Source organism: Fringilla coelebs, assembly GCF_963513975.1.
Source record: "Fringilla coelebs genome assembly, chromosome: 5".
In the NCBI taxonomy this organism is placed as follows: domain Eukaryota; kingdom Metazoa; phylum Chordata; class Aves; order Passeriformes; family Fringillidae; genus Fringilla; species Fringilla coelebs.
Genome location: NC_140033.1, coordinates 22,325,776 through 22,345,659, shown reverse-complemented (window position 1 = coordinate 22,345,659; position 19,884 = coordinate 22,325,776). Strand labels below are relative to the sequence as shown.

Below are 19,884 nucleotides of genomic sequence, written 5' to 3'. Positions count from 1 at the left end.
ATTTTTAAATTGTAACACATTTGAAATAATCTTTTGTGATGTTACTCTTAAAGGCTTAAAAAGGACAAGTTGATCTAGGCAGCGTCTTATTTTGTGTATGCTATCACTACATATTCAAGAGAATATGGGGAAAAGAAAATGGAAGATAATTAAGGGCTATCAGGCCCATTCTTTTGCCTGAGGAAGAGACCATGTACAACCCTTGGAGAAAGAAAAGATCTCACTCAAAACTTCAGAGAACTGCAAAAGACCACTCTCAAAATGGGTAACATTCAGTTGGGAGATTTTTTTTTCTGCTACTATGATGATTATTTAAAGCTCGTTTGAATCACTGCGACTGAGATTTATTTGACTTTCCCAGGTCAACGTCAGAGTCAATGGATGCAGCTTATGTTTTGCTCACACACTCCTGTGAGTACCCCGTCTGGTCTTTTTCAAGTGTCACCATTGCATTCCCTTTTTATAACACTGCGCATTCAATTTGCTTTGATGCTGTTAACAGGTTCTACAGCAATTTCCTTCACTTTTACATTGTATTCTTCCCATTCTCAGACCAGCACTCTGGGGTTCAGACATTGCTCTTCTCTTGACATAGTTTTGCAGGATAATAATGTTCACTTCCAAGCTTAATTTTTCATTTCTCCCGAACTTTCTTGGTCCTTGACCCTTCTTTAGTCACATCCCTCTGCACGTGTCTCAGACATCTAATGAAACCCTTATGCCATCATAAGCCTTTAAAGAGCATAAAGGGAACAATGTTTCTTCTTCTAAGCTTTCTTTATGAGGCCACCACTCTTGTTGCATCCAAATCCAAAAGAATTGTATTACTCTTACTCATCCCGTGTCCTTCAAAAAAAAATGAAAAAAAATGACCTCATACTTATTTGGGGTTTTATTGGTGTTTTTTTTTTTTCTTTTAATATTTTTAAAAGGTGACAGGAGCAATATAGCTTCCTATGGTTTTTTCCCCTTTGTTTTGTTTGTTTGTTTATTTTTTTTCTAAAGCAAACAAAAAAATGCCTTCATTCACTCTATTTTGGAGGAACTGTCCTTCCCCACGTCTCTCTGCAGCTGGGCTGCAGCAGGAAAAGTTTCTTATGATACTCTTCTTGAACCAGTGCTTTGTATTCCTCAGCAGACTTCTGTCTGCTGAGTTCCTGTTTTACCAGTTCTCTCTTCACCCACCAAAATTTTCTGTTTTCCAGGACCCATATGATTGACATCATCTTCTTCAGTCTTTAATATCCACAGAAGGTGCCATGGAATGACACAGTTGGAATTTACACGCAGAGCAAACCAGAAAGGCCGCTGCCAGAAGCAGTGTTCCCATATCCAGCAGGAGCCTCCCCCTTTTGAACAAGGCTAACCAGTGTGCCAGGTGGCAAAGGGAAGGTAGGTTGGCAGTGCTGCTCATTCACCTGAAATTCAGTTTTGTAAGAGTTTCCTTTAATCTCCCTGGTGACATTTCTCTTGTACAATTTATCCTGCCCATTCTTAGATCTCATGGGGCACAGGTTTTAGATCCTCTAACACCTATCTTCTTCCTCAGAAGTAGATGATAGCTACCTTTTTACAGGGGACTTTTTACAAGAGTGACAGAACAAGAGGGAATGGATTCAAAACTGAGAGTAGGTTTAGATTGGATATTTGTAAAAGTCTTTACTGTGAGGGTGGTGAGGCACTGGAACAGGTTGCCCAGAGAAGTTGTGGATGCCCCATTCCTGGAAATCTTCAAGGCCAGGCTGGGTGGAGCTTTGAGCAGCCTGGTCTAGTGAGAGGGGTCCCTGCCCATGGCAGAGGGGTTGGAAATAGATAATATTTAAGGACCCTTCCAACCCAAACCATTTTATGGTTTTGTGATTCATTTGTGAATATCTTTAAACTTTTCACAAGAGCCATTTATTTTAACAAGGAACCGCAAACTGCTTTTGCCATTTGGGCACACAATCAAGTGAAGAGCCAAATCCTGCTCCCAGAGAAATCAGTTAAGGTCAAAAACAGCAGAGCTAAGCTTGGGTGTTTCAGGGAGCCATCATTACTATGACTGTTTTCTTGCATTTCTCTCTGTTCCATTCCTTTTTGCTAGTGAATCCTGAACGTTGCAGTTGCAATTCTGGTGATCATGAATTAAAAGGCTTCTGACTTTATAGTCTTGCATGAACTTAATGAGAAAAATTTTTTAAGAAATCAAGGTCACCACTGACAACAGGTGTTTCTTATTTCACATTTGTACAGATAACAAGAATGTCCAAAATTAAACTTGACAGAATTAAAAGGAAAAAATCTGAAATGGTTTTCTCTCTCTTGCCTAAGGGTATCAACTAAGATCTGAAAGGGAGTTAGGAGCAAACTTTCTTTTATGGTAGGTTAATCCATAATTGGCTATTGCAAGGCATGTTGCACTCTGCTTGGAAGCTTTTGACATTGGCCAATGTAAATGACTGAGGACTGAAGAGAAGGGATATTGATACTTAACCCTGAGTATGAAAGATTAGAAAACATTTAATACATTGAATACTGTTTTCAATTAAGCACAGTAATTACGTGTGCACAAACAAGAAAATAGTTCCTATTTTTAGGAGAAGGGGGAAAATGGAGAAGGAACACTATTGAAATTATTCAGGTGAAACAAAAAATCGGTAAAAGACAATAATTTAGTAAGAATAATGATACAGCAATGCTGTACAGCTAGCTGCAAAATTCCTTGGAATTACCTTAATTGTCCCCAAATCTAGAATATATAACAAACACAAGTGCACATATAATTAAGATTAAGGGGTTCAATAAGTTGTTTTACTCCTGGAATTTTCAGTAATTGTGGGGGAAAAAAAAATTCCCAACCTAAACCCCCAAATTTTTTAAGTTTTGGCTTGATGGTCCATGTTATTACTTTATTAATTTTCTCTCTATGCAGTCTAATGCAAACATATTTTATTTACCTTCACTATCTTGATGAGAGTCTTCAGTTGGTAGATGTGAAGCTGAACATCTAATCTGTCAGCCAACCACATGCATATGACTTTCATGGAGTTGCTATACCATTGCTGAAAAGAAGGATAAAAAAAACCAACAACAAACACCACCAAATAACCCTGCAGTATTCATTTAACAGATTTGGTAATGAGAGGTAATGAAACACTTTGAAATGATCACAGATCAGCACTTGAAGTCAACAATGATATAATTTCCTGTTATGAGAATTGCATGGGTCAGTAGGAAATCAAATAACTTGACCTAAACCATTCTTTACATGAATTAGCACCTGCCATTTTACTTTTTCGTTACAACATATTCAAGCAAAATAGCGTTATGCACTTTGTTATCTGTCAGTGAGAATGGATATTAAAGATACAATTACAGGCGAGAATTGACAGCTAAAACAGCCAGGATAGAAACAGGTAGCCTATCTTGAGAGAGAATTTACAATAACTAGATTTTTAAATCCAGACAGGAAAACAGTACCAGAGAATACGAAAATCGTCTTTCTATTTTCTTTCTTTTCTTTTTTTTTTAATCACTTCATCATTAAGTAAAAAATGTCAAAAATCTCTGGAAACTGTTTGTAAAGATGATCAAAACACCACTCCACCCTTCTCAAAATAGCCATATTAAGGTTTTGGTTTACATTAATTGCTAATTATAATCACAGCCTATCTTATTTCCTCTTTATGTCTTAGGCATGGGTATGTTTTCACTCAACACTTCACAAATGGATGGGTTAAGAATAAGCCCTCTGCTGTTGGAGTCTATGTTACTGTAAAAAAAATGCTCAGTTCCAAATAGCTACTGTAATAGTTCTTTGACATTAACTGGATTAGAAGAGATTTTACTAAATATAGTTGTAGCATTTTTCCCCCTCCTGTAAAATCCCAACCAGATGTTATTTAGTCAAACTGTAAAAAAGAAGAGATTTTTTTTTCATTTTAACAGTAAGAGATTAAAAGAGTTTGTGTCACTAGCTGTGTTTCTAGTCTCTTTTCCTACAGAAATTCTTTTATAATATAATTTCCTGTGTCTTTGCAAAATACAGAGATATGCAAAGAGAGGAAATCATGCATATTTAAAAATGCAGCATGTTAGGCAAGGTATATTTTGTGAGAGTAATTCATAGGAAGTATCAAACATGTCTCATTATCCACCTTCACATGAACAAATAAAATAAAATATATACTGAAAATATGAAGACAAATTACTTGCTACTGGATGTAACAAAAGAAAGAAATAGAATTCTTCCATCAAAATGTAGCTCTCTGTAAAAAGCTCAAAATACATACAGTAAATAACTACAAACATCTTTTCCTTACAGGAAACAGTCTAATCACATTATAACTATTAGTTTTAGGAGAAGTTTGAAATTAGATATTAATATAATAATTATTATGTTTATTTTTTTGTATGTGTTAAATTATATTTTAATTATAAATCACTGAAAAGAAATTACTTTTACTTTTTAGAGTTTCTCCTATTAATTTACTATTTTACAGAAGGGAAAAAATGCACCACAAAAAAGGTGGACAGCTAAATATTTCATAAAAGTAGTTTGATTTATTCACGAAATTGTTGGACTGATTAGATATCCATAAAATACTGTTTTTAGATCATTGAATGACATTCTTATCTTATTTACATTATTTCATCCCTAACATGCATGCTGGTATTGATTTCCTTTGTAAGTACCTGCAAAATATTTTTAATGTGACAGATTTGTTACTAAGTGGTAAATTATGTGACAGGTGTTGTATGTATACAGATGTCTAGAAAATTAAATGCAATTGTGCTTATTAATTGGGGAACTCTACTGATCTAAATAAACAAAAATTCCTACATGAAACATTCTACCCAAATGCAATAAGATAAGCCAAGAAATTATATTATCACTCAGACCCTACTGTTTTTAATTGTAAACACAATCCTGGTAAAGAGAACTATTTTAGTAGGGGAGCTTTTTGCAAACAGATATTCTTCGGTAATGCATCCGTTATGTATTTTGTTTGTATCAAGTAGAATGCAGAACGGGCTCAAACTTGCTCAGACAAGCAATCTACAGACAGGATTGAAAAATCTGAGACTGATTTTCCCATGCAACAATATTGAACAGTGACAGATTACTGATTATAGACTGTTCTGGTTTTCTGGCAAAATGTTTTACAGCCCAACCAGGAAACTTATTTAAGATGGATGCAATAAAACTTTGACTCTACATACCTGTGATATTCTTACATGCACTGAAAACAAAGCTAAGATATTAGGGGAAATTAATTCTCTACTCAACTTTATGAATGAAAGCAATATAATATGTTGTCCTGACTAGCTTCAATGCATTAAACTTCTAGTACAAATGTTTAATTTGGTGATTGTGAAATAATGCTACAATACTTGCTCTTCTGTCAACATACCTTGTTCAGAAAAAATATGACTGCTGTTTTATTAGAAAAAACAAGTATTTTTAATAAAAATCACATCCAGCATATTTGTAGAATTCTCCCAGAGGTACTTGTGGGCAGGATTCTTGTTAATGATTGGTCTTGTTTCCACTAGTTTTGAGGACTTAGTATAGGATGAAGCTGCATAAACTTAAATCTGCTGGACTCCATAACAAGAAAATAAAGATTAAAAGATTTCCCTGTAACTTCTTTTTGAATCTGTTAAAAAGCACAGCACTGCAAATTCCTCTCAGAGAATCTAAGGCCACACATTTTGATAACCATAAGCATGTTAGAGAGGCAGGAATGGATCTCTTGTGACTGATGGGAGCCTATTGCATACCCCAAAAGTTCAGTGCTTGGATAATTGTCCTGAGATTACCCAGTTAAAACAAAAGCGACAACAACAACAACAATTGCTTTTAACCAGATTTAAGAAAAAGTAACTTTCCCATTAGTAACAATAGTAGTGAAAGGACAATGCATCTCTTGCAGATGTTCCTTATGTGGTACTACTGCCACATTCTTTGCTGTTGCCTATGCAAGAGTAAAGCAGTAAGTGCTTATTATACATTTTTTCCAAATCAGCAGATAACAGCAGCCAACCACTTTAACAAAAATGTTTGCCTCGCTATTTCCTCCTCTGTCCTTATTCACAGCCCATCCAGCTCCTGTAAGGGCATGCATTACTCACTTCATTTTCCTGAGATACCTCTTTCAAAGTAAAAAATAAGAGAAAAGGAAAGGCTAGGGTTGACTCTGTGAGACCCCTGTATTTATTCACACTTATTGTGCATGACTGTACACTGGTAAATCATATTAGCAGCCCGTCTCCCCATCAAGCTGCTACTTGCTTTCCAGCCCTGGGAAGGTTCAACAAATCAACAGGAGCACGGAAAACAGAACATCAGTCTAATCTAGTGTTTAAGGTGAAGTTTTCAAACCCAATCTAAGAAGATCTTTAGAGCAAGCAACAAGCTGAAGGGCTCAGAAGGTGGTATTGACAATGAAAGAGTGTTGAAATATTGAGAAGCGCAGCACTTGTGCATTTTTAATAACAAGAGGGTCAACAAGGACACAGCTCCCTCAGTGCCAATAGTTGCCACACCAGGGCTATAAACGCTCTCAGTTCATCAGATTTCTTAAACAGTTCATCAGCTTTCTTAAACACCCTAAACCCCCTCAGCAGACCTTTAGTCTTAAATTAACAAACCAAAGCAATGAAAGAGGGTGCAGCTTGAATGGCCAGCATTGATCCCCAACGGGGCTCGGCGCAGCTACAGGCACTGAAAAACTCGTTCCATTGTCAGGAGGAATTGACAAACCTCCTCGCCTAAATAGTCCAGCTCAGACGGGCTGGAGGCACGCAGCTGTAAAGGGCTCCCCTCGCCCCGCTCCCAGCGCTCACAATGCGCCAGGCATGAGCTCTTTGTCAGGCCCAGACTCTGCAATTTTCTAACAAGGATTAAAGTTGTTTCTCGGCAGGGCTAGTGAAAAGCGATTTAGCAACATACCGTGCTTTCTTCAGGCAAGTTAAAGAGAAGTAGTTAAGGAATTTCATTATTCTGCTGACCGGTGGAAATACAAAACAAATAAAATAAATATTCACCACCTTTCTGGGTGCCTGAGCTATAACACTCGCAGAATGGTTCAAATAAATATAACACTTATTGGCTGAAAGCAAGCACTTCAAATTTATTTTTGAAGATTTATAAAAAGGTGCAGCTGTTTGCCACCTGGAAGGAGGCTCAATACATAGCAATACACAATGGCTCAGTCCTTCTAGGGCTGGTGTCCCTAACGCCTAAGCCACAAGACCCCGTCGAGTTTCTATACCTTGACTGCTCTTGATAAATGGGTATTGTCATAATGCTTTCTCCACTGAGTATGGCAGGGGAACAGCTTTTCTAGGAACTGCATTTTATGTTCCTGTGGAAGCCTTTATTGCACTATTGATCAGGAATGTAGTCGCTCAGACAACAACAGGATGTTTCTGCTTCCTTCAGCTTTACTTGCCCTACCAGAAACAGTAACAAAAAGTACGTTTCTCACTAAAGACACTGTAAACTAAATGCAGCATCAGCTAAAATGAGAAAATAATAATGAGCTAATAGAAGACAAAACATGAGCCTGTTAAAATTTAAGTGCTAAAATGCCTAGTTTTTATTAAAGGTCAATGCTATTATATTGCTTCAAGTTTATGACAGCAATACAAGTAGACCATGGAACTTCTAGGACATTAAAAAAAAAAATTAATTATTTCTTAAAAATGCAAACAGCAAAAGCTGAAAAAAGTCTCACACTGAAAAAAGCTGTTTTAAGTCTCATAATTTATTTCCCTTTTTGCAAAATATAAGTAGTCATACTGGCTGCCTTTGTTGAATGTTAAAGATAACGAGGGACACAAATGTCATTTGTAGTGGTTTTGAAAATACTCAGAGGTTTAGAAGTTATAGCTGTATTTTCAAGTTAGATATAGATATCAACCACTTAAATGAGGATTTTTATCTCAGCAATGATGAGTTCATACACTCTTCTGAAAGCTAGGAAGTCATGGTAACTCTGAAAGCACCCCCCAAGTCAAGGGGGGGTCCTCCTGATGCCACCACATTTATTCCTTTTGCATTTTTTTTCGTCCTAGGAACTTCTATTTAAGATAAACTGAAAGAAATTAAAATTAAACTAAGTATAAGTGGAAAATCCATGGAGTTGGCCTAGTTGGAACCATAGGATTAGCAGGAAGGTAAACAAATGAAGCTTTTACCCTATACCAAAAAAAATTCAGATAGTTAAAATTTCTCGATCTGGAAAAAGCCAATCGATAAATCAATATTGTGTCAAATGTAATACCTCTATCTCTATTCCCTAGAGTCCCTTCCTACATTTTCATTCAAGGACTTGTCCAAGAGTGTTCCCATTGCTGTGCCACTTATTTCTGCTGCAAAGCTCCTGTGTTCCCTCATGAGCTCCTCCTTTGCTCTGAGCCTCTGACACAGTCCTCTTTCACCTCACCAGTGTCTTACCCTCCTAATGCTTGGCACCATTTATCCAGGAACCTTCCTAGAAACATCTCAGGCTTTCATCCAGCTTCTGTGTTTTGCTTCCTCCTCTGGGCCTGGAACGCTAAATCACGTTTTGAACTTTGTCTTAGGAATGTACAAAAATGTTGACAGCCTAAATAACAGGTATATGCATCAGGAAAGGAGAGGTGAGAAAGGAATCAGACACCACTGTCAGCTTCAACACTCATACTTCTGATAGAAGATTCAGCAAGTTTAGTGATTTGAAACTACAAACTCTGTTTGGGTACTTGCTTTCCCCTCCCCTTTTAATTTTTTCCTACCCTTCCCACTCTCCAACCCCCGTTTTTTGTTTTTATTTTTTTAAATCTGATTCTAGTAGATTTAAGAACTTCTTGCACACTACTTGACCAAGGAAGAAAGTTTTTCTTTCTTCCTGTGGGATGCTTCCTTTGGCTTTCTTTTGCCTTTCCTTTTTTTTTTTCCTTAAGAACAAATACTTTAGTCTCTAGCCAGTCTCTTTTCTGCCTGTTTGAATGAAGGATTCCCACTGCCACTCCCAAAGCAATCAGGGGAAAGGGAAAGGAAATCAACAGAAAAAGGGACCCAAACCTTCATGGAAAGACCTTGTTCAGAAAGACTTTTGACAAGAAACAAGTGAGCAGTTGTTGGATGGGATATTTTGATGATAAAAGGAAACAAAATTAATTTTCAGAAATAAATAACGAGAAGAAAAGAAAAAACCAAGGCTCATTTAAAAGCATATTAAGCATCTTTGAAATTCTTGATCAAAAAGGATATATAGTTCTGAAAAACCAAAGAACATCTAACATGTGAAAAGCTTATCTTTTAGAAGGAAAGTAATTTTTTTATATTTTTGGCTTCTAATTAGAAGATGGCTAGCTGCTATAGAACTGCTGCCAATTCACAAATAAATACACACTTTTAATACAAAATATACAGTACTCATATTTGCCTGTATTTCATATTGGTTGTTAAACAGCAATTTACAATATTTGTACTACTTTATAATGTTTGTGACCTTCATTTTTTTTTCTGGCTTCTCCACATATGGCAGATTAGCTGAAAAACTGGAAGTTTGCAAAATTAGCCACATGTAACTTCCTTCCATATCTGGACATCTGTAATGTTACTGTTCTGATTTTAAACAGTAGGTATGAGCATTTTGCTCCTGACTGTGAGAGACTAACAGTATAAACAGTTTCTCTGCTCCACTCTGGATCCGCACTGCATCTGTGAACAAAACTTCCATAGGTTATTCTGGTGCTAAACTCTGCGGAGCAAACGCTGTCAGTCTTGCTACACTGTGTTGTGTTGCAATTTGGGTATATCCACAAACATCCTCCAAGGCACAGAACAGAGAACATCACTTGAGTGACCCTGAAATGAAAGCCAGCTTGGATCCTCAAAATAAACAAATTAACATAATGCAAAATGACCAAGTTGTTACTCATTATAACTCTTGCTATCAGGCTCTAGTTTCAAAAGCCCTACAAACGTATTTAGCTGTACAAATGCTAAGTAGTCTTCCTAAGTGGATGCCTAACATTATAGAATCATAGAATGGTTTGAGTTGGAAGAGACATTACAGATAATTCAGTTCCAATCCTCCTGCCATGGGCAGGGATGCCACCCACCAGACCAAGTTGCTCAAGGTCCATCCAACCTGACCTTCAACACTCTCAGGGATGGGGCATCTCCAACCTCTCTGGGCAACTTGTTCCAATGCCTCACTACCCTCTGAGTAAGTACTTTCTTTCTAATGTCTAATCTAAACCAAGTTTAAAACCACTGTCCCTTGTTGTGTCACTACACACCCTATAAAAAGTGTCTCTCCCTCCTTTTTATAAGCCTCCTTATTGCAGTGGAAGGCTGCTCTAAGGTCTCCCTGGAGCCTTCTCTTCTCCAGGCTGAACAACCCCAGCTCTCCCAGCCTGTCTTCACAGGAGGAGTGCTCCATCCCATGTATCATCTCTGTGGCCCTCAGAAAGGCTAAAGGTCTGGCTTCACTCTGTCTGTAAGGTATGCAATCAAGACACCCATCTCTCCTTTAGCCCACTCATCCAGAATTCCCTGGGGACTTCTCACTCCCTGGAGGGAGATATCATCAAAAGGACCACGGGAGACCTCCTGTTAGCTGCATTCCTCCTATAAAGTAAGAATATTCTTCATCTCAGTACCAAAAGTGAGATAGGCTGAAACTGGACCAGAATCTGTGCTGTAGCTCTTACACTCATTTTAGTACTTTTTGTCCTAGAATCTTCTACTTAGACTCCCTGCTCCCTGTGGAGTGAGGTTAAGGACATATTTTTATTACAGTATTTAAACCATCCTGAGCTCTTCTGAGTGAATATTTACCGGCAGCTCATTTCTTTCCACCTCATCAGTCTTGACTCATCATTTACTCTTTGTGTTATTGCAGTGCAGGGTGACAGAGCTGGATGTAGCTGTGAAGCTGACAGGGAGATACACACTGTTGCAGCTACTCCTCTCTTACACCACAGCAACTGGGCACTACACTGGGCTGCCTAATGTGGAGCAGAGGTCCAGCCTCCTGCCTCCCTCTTGCTTCTCTCCTTCCCATTCTCTTTGGATGAAATGTCCTTGGACTGGGCAGGTGTCTGGTTTGGTCCTTTCTATCCCAGACCCTGTTGCCCATGAACACTCTTTCAGCTATGTAAATTTTACTCCTGTGTTGGATTGGTTTTTTGAGCTGATTTTTCTCTGCATTATTTTTACTTTTTTTCCCTTGACCTTTAAGTGCAGTATAATGCAAAAGAAAGTCACTGCAATGTAAATTTAGAAAATATACCTTGAAACACCTGAAAATTATGTAAAGAAAATCATCTCTGTATAGTTCAACACTTCTGCACATTTAAATCAGCACTAAAGCTTCGGTTTCCCATGACTGAAGAAGCTCTTTCCACTGGCAAATCTGTGTCAGAGCACTCTGCAGCATCCTTATCTATTCTGATTTGTAACATAGCAACCTCTTTCTGTTACGCCTGACTTGTTATAGTAAAACCAGATTATTCTTATGGTTTCTGGCACTATTTTCCTTGTAATGTGATCAACAATGTGGTTGTCTGCCTATTTGTGAACACTTATGAAGAGTTTTGTTTTACTTTCCTTTTTCAACTAAGCTTGACCCAAGTATAAACATCAAACCTGCAAGTAAGGTTTGAGAAGCCACAAGGTTCTCCTGCTGTTTATATGTGTGTGAATTACAGTACATCAAGAAATCAATATTCCCTAGATGGTGCTTGTGCCTGGCACTTCATGGTGAACAAACATTAGGTAAGACAATACAAATGGTACAATCCTTATTGATTTCTCTTGACTGTGTAGAATGTGAAAGCTGCAGCCACAGTTAACACTTACTGACAGCCTCATCTAAAGTTTCAGTGCTATTTTATATTTTTGTAGTTGTCCATGCTCAATTGATTCTATTAAGTTGCTAGACACATTTCAAGCCATCTAGGTAAGAAGAAAAAGTGCAGTGCCTGGAATGAGATGCTGCTGCTTTATGCCTAAGCAGGATAAAAAGGTTAAAGGACTAAATTGGGCCTGGATGTTGGAAGGAGCTCTCTTTTATTAGATAGAATTGTTATTGTTTTTAGTGAATGGATATTGTGAGTGATGGGTAGATCCATAAAACTAAGTTAATAAATGAATGAACAGTATATACCAGAAATGCATATGAGGAAACTTGTGGAAGCTCCCAGTATTACAGACCCTCCCCAAACAAACAAGCAAAAACCCCTTGTGGTTCTATTTGATTGAAAAATTTCCCTCAGGGAAAAAAAAAAATCAGATGGGTTTTAAAATATTAAGTTTAGGATTTTTTTTCTCCTCATTTTCGTGTTGTGACTTGTAACACCCATTTAAAGCTGCTTTTTAAGAGCAATTTATACATTGGTATTTATTTCCTTTCTAAAAAAGTGAGCTTCTCACACAAGTCAGGAAACTTAGGGGGTAGGGCAGTATAAGGAATTCTGAATATCAGGCTATGAATTTTAGTGCCCAAAAAATAATCTTCTCTTTTCCTTTTATACCCAGAGAGCGCTTTTAGCAAGATATGAGAACATCTATTTTATAGTTTCTTACTTCCCAGCTGGAAAAATTTAATATGATTGAATTGGTGTGAAAAAGGTGTCAGACATCCATTCCACGAATACTAAATGCAGATTGGACTATGGGATATTCCATGTCTTGGGAAAATAATTTTTGTATCTTTTTGGGTTGTGAGGTACACAACAAAATGGAAATTCAGGAATCAAGAATGGCATTAAGAATGAAGACATGTGAAAGTGTATCATCTCAAAGCCTTATAAATACAGTCATATTATGTCATTGTGTTTCTCTAGAGAAAACACTATCAGCTGCAGTATAAAACAGCTTAAAAAGTGCTGAATATTCTGATCCTGAAGCAGGAAACTCTGAAGCACATGCTTTACTTTAAGTGTGTTGTGGTCTTACTGATTTCAACAGTACTGAGTTTTGCTGCAGTCACAGCAGCATAATCAGCACCCTCCAAGAGTGGGCACTCTTTTTCTCAGCATAATCCAGAAAAAAAAAAAAAATCAAAGAAAACTTCTACACTGTGAAACACTAAATGAACTTCTACACTAAATGAAAACATAGGGAGGTTACATATTTCAGACTTCAAATGAACTTTTTTTCTTTTATAGAGATTGCTACCTTGAAAAATGAGGCGAGTCTATTTGAAAACATCAGGAATAATTTAGTGAACTTTATAAAGACTTTGAACAGTAAGTTTGCAAGATGTTGTTTCCACCTTGCAGAAGAGTTTCCTACATTTGAGCATGTCAATATAACTTACTTTTCCAGTGGCACTGCCTACAGTTTTCTTTAAAATTCTTTTACCAAAAAAGAAACTGTTTCAAAGCGACAAAAAATTCTGTTAGATCACGAGACAACTATAGAGTGGTTTTCATATCACGAGCTTTCTATTTCCCCTATAAAGTAAGAGACGTAATTAAAGATGAGTTAAGACTTTGGTGAAAATCTAAAGAGCATCGGCAAATCTGAGCACTGCTCAGCTTTTCAATTGCTTTTCTACTTCTCGGTTCTTTTAAATGGTTTTCTATGGCAGGAACATTTTTCTTAATTAGTCACAGCTAATTACTGTTCTGGCATAGACAAGTAATCAGAAATGTCAGAGCTGCAAGGCTACATCTCCCTAATCCTTTGATAATAATTTAGCCTCCTGGGAGGGCCTCAAGCTGCGGTAAGTAGTGGCTGACAATAAGGCAAAATTAGGTGGGCAGCAGACCATTAGGATAGAAAAATAAAAAGCACTACCAAATCCTGCTGAGCACCATCAGGCAACTAACTACACTGCCAGATGAGGTGCCTGTTTAAGCCTGTGTTGTTAATTAGCTGATTCTACCAGACCTGCCACATATGTCCAGGTGCATCATGCAAAGATGCGTATTTCTGGGTTTGCGCCAAAGGACAATTTTGCACTGTGATCAAATTTCAAGAATCTGAGAAAGAAGCCCGCATATTTCTTGAAGATTACTCTGAGTTATCAAAGAAATAAGAAGATCAACAAGCTACAATCCATTTTTGTTGAGTATTTTTTTAAGTAATTAGGCACGGTCCTCTCATGTTTCTCAGAGGTTAATACAAACACAGCTTTTGATTCAAATGTGGCCTTTAACCAAGTAGACCTTTTGTCAAATCACACACTTGCAAATAATTACATAACAACAAAAGTGAAGATTACTTATTAAAATTAGCGTGACAGGAAGTAATTTGAGAATAAGGAAAAAAAATCCACAATTGAAATTTTCTAGAAAAACAGTGATGACTACTAAATACTACAAAAATATGCTTTTGAAGTAGACATGAGCAGCACAAGGAGTTGGTACTACTGAAAACTCAAATTAAGTGTTCCTCTTAGCTGTGTAACACCATAATTTGCACATTTTTAAACACTTTTTTGGTAATAGGTCAGAAAATCTATAGAAATTATGCAATTGAATAAAGCATTTGGCAAACAGAAATTAGCCAGATGAGTACTTCATATCTTCATTTAGCCATTGAGCAGAGCACATATCATAATAACCTTGGAAGAATAATTAAGACCTCAAATAATCTCAAGTACATCATTGAACTTGAATTGTTCCACTCCTGCTACTAATGGAAAATGAAAATAATGGTTGGAATATGGGAACACCAAACATTCCAGGCAAAATACAAGCAGTTTTTCAACAGAAAAAGAATATCCCATTACATCTGAACCTTTGAAATACAAAACCAGCTATGTAGATCTGGAGTGCTTAAGCTTTTAAACTGGTTATGAAGACTATCAGTCTTTCTGCACTCCAAAGACAGTTGTGTGAGTTCCCTGCCATACACAACTCTTGCACAGCTTGTTGAATTGCTACCATGCACAAGGCCACAGCCTCCAGGAAGTCCTCCACATGGGCAGTCCCTACAAAGTCAGCAGGAATATGTCACACTGCACCAGTTTAGCACCCAGAGGAGATGGGCAACACCTGCTCACAGGTGCCATCTTGTACAAGATAACTATGGGCACCACTTTGCCAGTGCTCACCTTTCCAGGATGTGCACTCCAACTAATTTTTACGTGTTTATGGTACACTTGGGAAGAGGTTCCCCGGAAATTATAGCCTATAAAAATTGGAAATCCCTTCAGTTGTATCAATGGCTGAACACTGATGCATTAAAGCTGTTCTCTGAAACCATTCTTTATTTCTCAGGGCAGCAATCACTTACTGCATAAAGATTTCATTGCACATACAGACTTAATAAAACTGTAATCATACATCTGTTTACACCATCAGTTTTCCACAACAGACACAAATACAACCTGTTAGATAATGCTCTCAATGGCAAATACACCAAGAAGGAATCTGAAGCAAAAACGTTGAAATGACTCTTTTTGAATGTCCATACTTCACATGCAATTCACAGGTACAAGAAAGTGAGAATCTACCCAGGTGGCACTTAGGAACTAGACATTACTACAGAAAGTAAGTATTGCATCGATCTTTTAACAGAGCTGCATGCAAAATTTAAATAATGCTTTTCCAAGGGGTTTGTCAACAAAATCCAATTTTGTTTATAGGAAATAGTTTTTAATTTACAAGTCTGATGTACGTTAAAATGCTCAGGGGTTCAAGATTTATTAGTTCCGTCTTAAAAATTCTAGTAGAAATATGAATCTAAGTCTAGCCAATGGAAATAGCCTGGCATGTTTATGGACACAGCACTGCATTTATTAAAGTTAATGGCAAAAGGCCTATTGATTTTGAGAAGGTAGAACCAGATCCCAAGGGAATTTTTAAAATCTGATATTTTTGTGATCAGATATACAGCACTGTTTTTTGATAGGCTGCCCAGATGCTCTTACCCTATCTATGAAAGTGATTATCTTTATAAATAAGAGTGGTGTTAATAATATTTAGTAATATTATCTATTTATTCTAATTTTGTGCAGTTATATTCTAAATATTTATTCTTTCTATTCACCAACTTGATTTACTGTCTTTTCTGACAACAAGTGTGTTAAAATTATTTACAAAAAAATAAAACTAAAGTAATATACTGTTTCTAAAACATTAACCCAGAGCTACTGCAGAGCTTAATCATATGCACTAGATTATAAACATTTCAAGGGCTCTTTAAGAAATGTGATATTAAAAACAAATAAAAACTACTCTTCATCCCCCTTGTGCCCTCAACTATAGGTTGTTACTGCATGAGAGTAGGAGATAAATGTCCTGAATCCCTGTGCCAGAAGGAATTTGACAAGCAAAATTCTCAGCTGATTTTAGGAAGGAGACCATGTCCCATACTGCAAAGCAAGGCAAAATTTCCCATGTCTTTGATAAACTGACCAAGTGAAAAATCTTTGTGACTTGAAACCTGGCGACTAGTTTTGAGAACAGGAAAGCAGCAGACTGACCTGGGAGAGACCAATGCTACCAGGAGCACTCTGCCTGCTGTCTGCAGCCCTTCTGGAGGAGGTAATAATGAAATGTATCCAGAAGCTGAGTTTTTCAGTGGAAATGAAGGAAAAAAATTCCACCTTGGTTCTGCTGCATGATAAGCAGATGTACTGAAGCACAAGATTTAAATGGCTTTAAAATGGTGCAGAAAAACTACCAGCCCAGTCTTTTTTCAAAGTCACTGAATATTTAAGGGTGTGTATCACAAGCTGAAGTTCCATTCTCCCTATTTTCATATTTTTGTTTAGCAGGGCACTGCTTTTATAGGCTTACCAAACACTGCCATAAAATGCCACATACTTTTTTGCCTTTTCTCCAGTTTGAAACTACTCAGGTAGATTAAAAATGTTACAACTCCTAGCCTTAACATATTGTGACTCACTGTCAGGCATTTGTACTTGTATCAATATGATTCTTAAATTTAAAAGATTTTTGTTATGCACATAACTTGTGTGATAGACATGCTGTTCACTTGGTCACCGTAACAGCTGTTAGCATATAGCAGCCCTGGATCAAGTCAGTGATATCTGGACATAAATAGCCTCCAATTACACATTTTTGTGGGGTTAAAATAGTGTCTCAGGCCCAATCTTCTCTATATTTATAACTAAGACCTCTAGCACACAGAAAAGTCAGGGTTTTTATTATTCTGGATGAGGTATTTCCCTGGCTGAAGCACAGGAAAGTTCTTTTCCTCTTTCACAATGCTGATGATTACTTAGCTGATACTACCTCAATGTGTTTTAAGAGAAAAGCAACTGTGATCTACAGCTCTAGCCAGTCCAAAGGCTTCAAGTACATTTACATAAAAAAGTGAATATATTTTATTCTTTCTATTGAAATATAACTTGATAGATTTGAATTTATAAAAAGAGTACCTAGGTTTTCTTAAATAATAACAATAATTTAAAAAAACCCTTCAAAAATAATTTGCAAAATCTTGCTCAGTCATAATGTTCTAAACCTGAATTAATGTCAGGAAAGGCGAACTAGCAGAGTGAGATGACTTTGTTTTACATTTCTGCATGCTATGAGCTTCTATATTTGTTAATGCTTTTTTAATGCTGCATCTGTCCAGTCAATAATACCTCCCAGTGTGATGTTACATAGAAATGTGATACTAGCATGTAGAAAGAAAAATAAAGACACAAATAGATATCTGATACAAAAAATACACATGATATATATTTTTTCTTTTCTTACAGATACAAGCATTGGTCACAGCAGCATATAATGCATACTACTGAGTAAAAGGGGATAGAAAAGGATTGGCAGACTCAAAGGGAAGTGCTGTATCAGAACTTGTGTCCATACAGGAGATGTTTTCTTGTGCTGAAAAGCTTAATTGCTGAAATGAATTCAGAAGAGGTCCTGAACCCATGTTAACCCAGCCCTACTGAAGCCCTGTGCTAGTGCTAAGCCAAAATCATGCCAGGAATTGTGCTGGTGACTTAACAGCCTAGAGGATCCCTTGACAGTTCCCAGATCTGTGCCCAGGCCTTGGCCAGTGCCCCACATCGACACAGTCTGAAAATCAGTCCCATCCCACTACATCAAAAAAGTCAATGTGGTCTCTCCAGTGAGAGTCAGACTTGGCCTTAGGCAGATAATTTTATTAACATTCAGGAAATGACAACATAAGCAAAAATAACCCCAAAGAAAAACAAAAAAATAGAAACTTGAAAATGAAACATATGCTTGCAGATTCATTGCAAAAGCAAACTGAAGCAGAAGTTGCTAATACGGTTTTAGTACTTTGTGAAGGTGCCAGCTGGATGGATGATAATTTTTCTACCCCTGCAGGGCATCAAAGCTTTTATAAAATCATTCTTTTCACACATATTAGCACTTAGCTTATTAAAACAGATGATACTTTTTTTTTTTTTTTGTTTTGTAAAGATGCCTGGGAGTGTCTGGAAATATAAAATCTGAGAGTTAAGTCGTATTTTGACCACCCAGCCTAACAAACAACAAACACTGACATGACATACCATGGCTGAGAGTCTATGTTATGGGACCTTCTGTGACTGCCACAACTGTAGTGTCACAGTAAAGGCTGTGAATTGCTGTTATGAAAACATTTGCTGTAACTTGCATAATTAAATTAAACTGCCAGCAAAGCTTCCTAAAATACTTAGGAGATGACACGAATAAATACATTTCAAAGTCTATATTACGTTCCAGAATTAGTTTTGTAGTAAATTCCATTTCACAGTTCTAGAGATGACTTCTTTTCCTGTTCAAATTCCTATGTAATTGTGACTGAGAAAATTGTCATGTAAACTGATCCCAGCTTATTAGTTAAATAGCTTTTTTTTAACATATATTTTACATGCGTAGTGCTTTAAATTTATACAGAAGGTACTATTTCAGCTGCCTACAGCTTCCCCTTCAGCCAGTTAAGAAAAGGACATACTAGACATAAATTAGTAGTCAGAACTTGAATGAACTGAAATGTGATCATTTCTAACAAAAATATGAGGGATCAGGGCAAAGGAATGAATGGAAGAAGGCTGCAGAAGTTATTATCAAAGCTGAAGAAAATGATTGCGTGCACCCTGAGGATGAGGATTACTCTGAACTTGCAGAAGTCAGATTAGAAATTTGAAAATGCTTTTGAAAATTCAGTAAGTGTTTATAAGTGTCAACTTTAAGACATTAGAAGTCTTAAACTGGAAATCCATAAAACAAAATTCTAAAAGTCATTCCACAGAAGTACCAGCCAAACCCACAGATGTACCTGGCATCTGTGTACCCTTTCTGCATACAAGCAGGAAGGGATATGTAAAAGTCTTTAATTTAGCAAAATTTGGCCTGCAATGGAATCCACAAACCACACCAATCCAATCCAATCCTCTCCATTAACAAGTTAAAATCAAAAGATGGCATATAATTGGACTACTCACAAGGGAAAAATTACTGCTTCAAATAATAATATTCTACTGATTTTATTTGTCTTCTAGTACTTAAAAGTTTCACAAAGAAAATATTTAAAGAAAGACCACCCTTGACAGCTGAAGCTTGTAAAGAATGAGCAAAAGAAAAAATTATCAACAGAAAAGAATATCTAAACAGACTGAACACCATCAAAGTCCAGCTTATCCCTTCTGATGTAGTACTGCTACCAGTACCACACTTTGCAGGGCTAGTTACTTACATCAAACAACTTCTCTATGTACATTTCCTCATTGACCTTTTCTCGAAGGATATCCTGGTTTTGCCGAACAAACATAATGTAGGTGTCTGCTAGATCCATTCCTGGTTTCTGGAAGAAAAAAGTGAGGGGAGAAAGTAATGGGAGTGGAAAGACAAACCCCTCAACAACCGGGACTTAAAAGAAGTTAAGCATAATGAAAACAAATGTTACAGTGTTCATACATGTACAAAGTGTATTAACAAAACCTGCTGGGAATTCTG

The 19,884-nt window shown here is 36.9% G+C and overlaps 1 protein-coding gene across 2 annotated transcripts in view; it reads right to left on the bottom strand.

The window, feature by feature from the left end:
- CADPS2 (calcium dependent secretion activator 2) overlaps positions 1-19,884 on the bottom strand; it is a 284,462-nt gene that overhangs the window by 917 nt on the left and 263,661 nt on the right. For both annotated transcript variants that reach the window (XM_084205822.1, XM_084205823.1), the window contains 2 exons: positions 19,625-19,732; positions 2,940-3,044 (listed from right to left, as the gene is read on the bottom strand). In XM_084205822.1, coding sequence (XP_084061948.1) covers positions 2,940-3,044; positions 19,625-19,732 — 213 coding nt within the window. The remainder of the gene's footprint in view (positions 1-2,939; positions 3,045-19,624; positions 19,733-19,884) is intronic.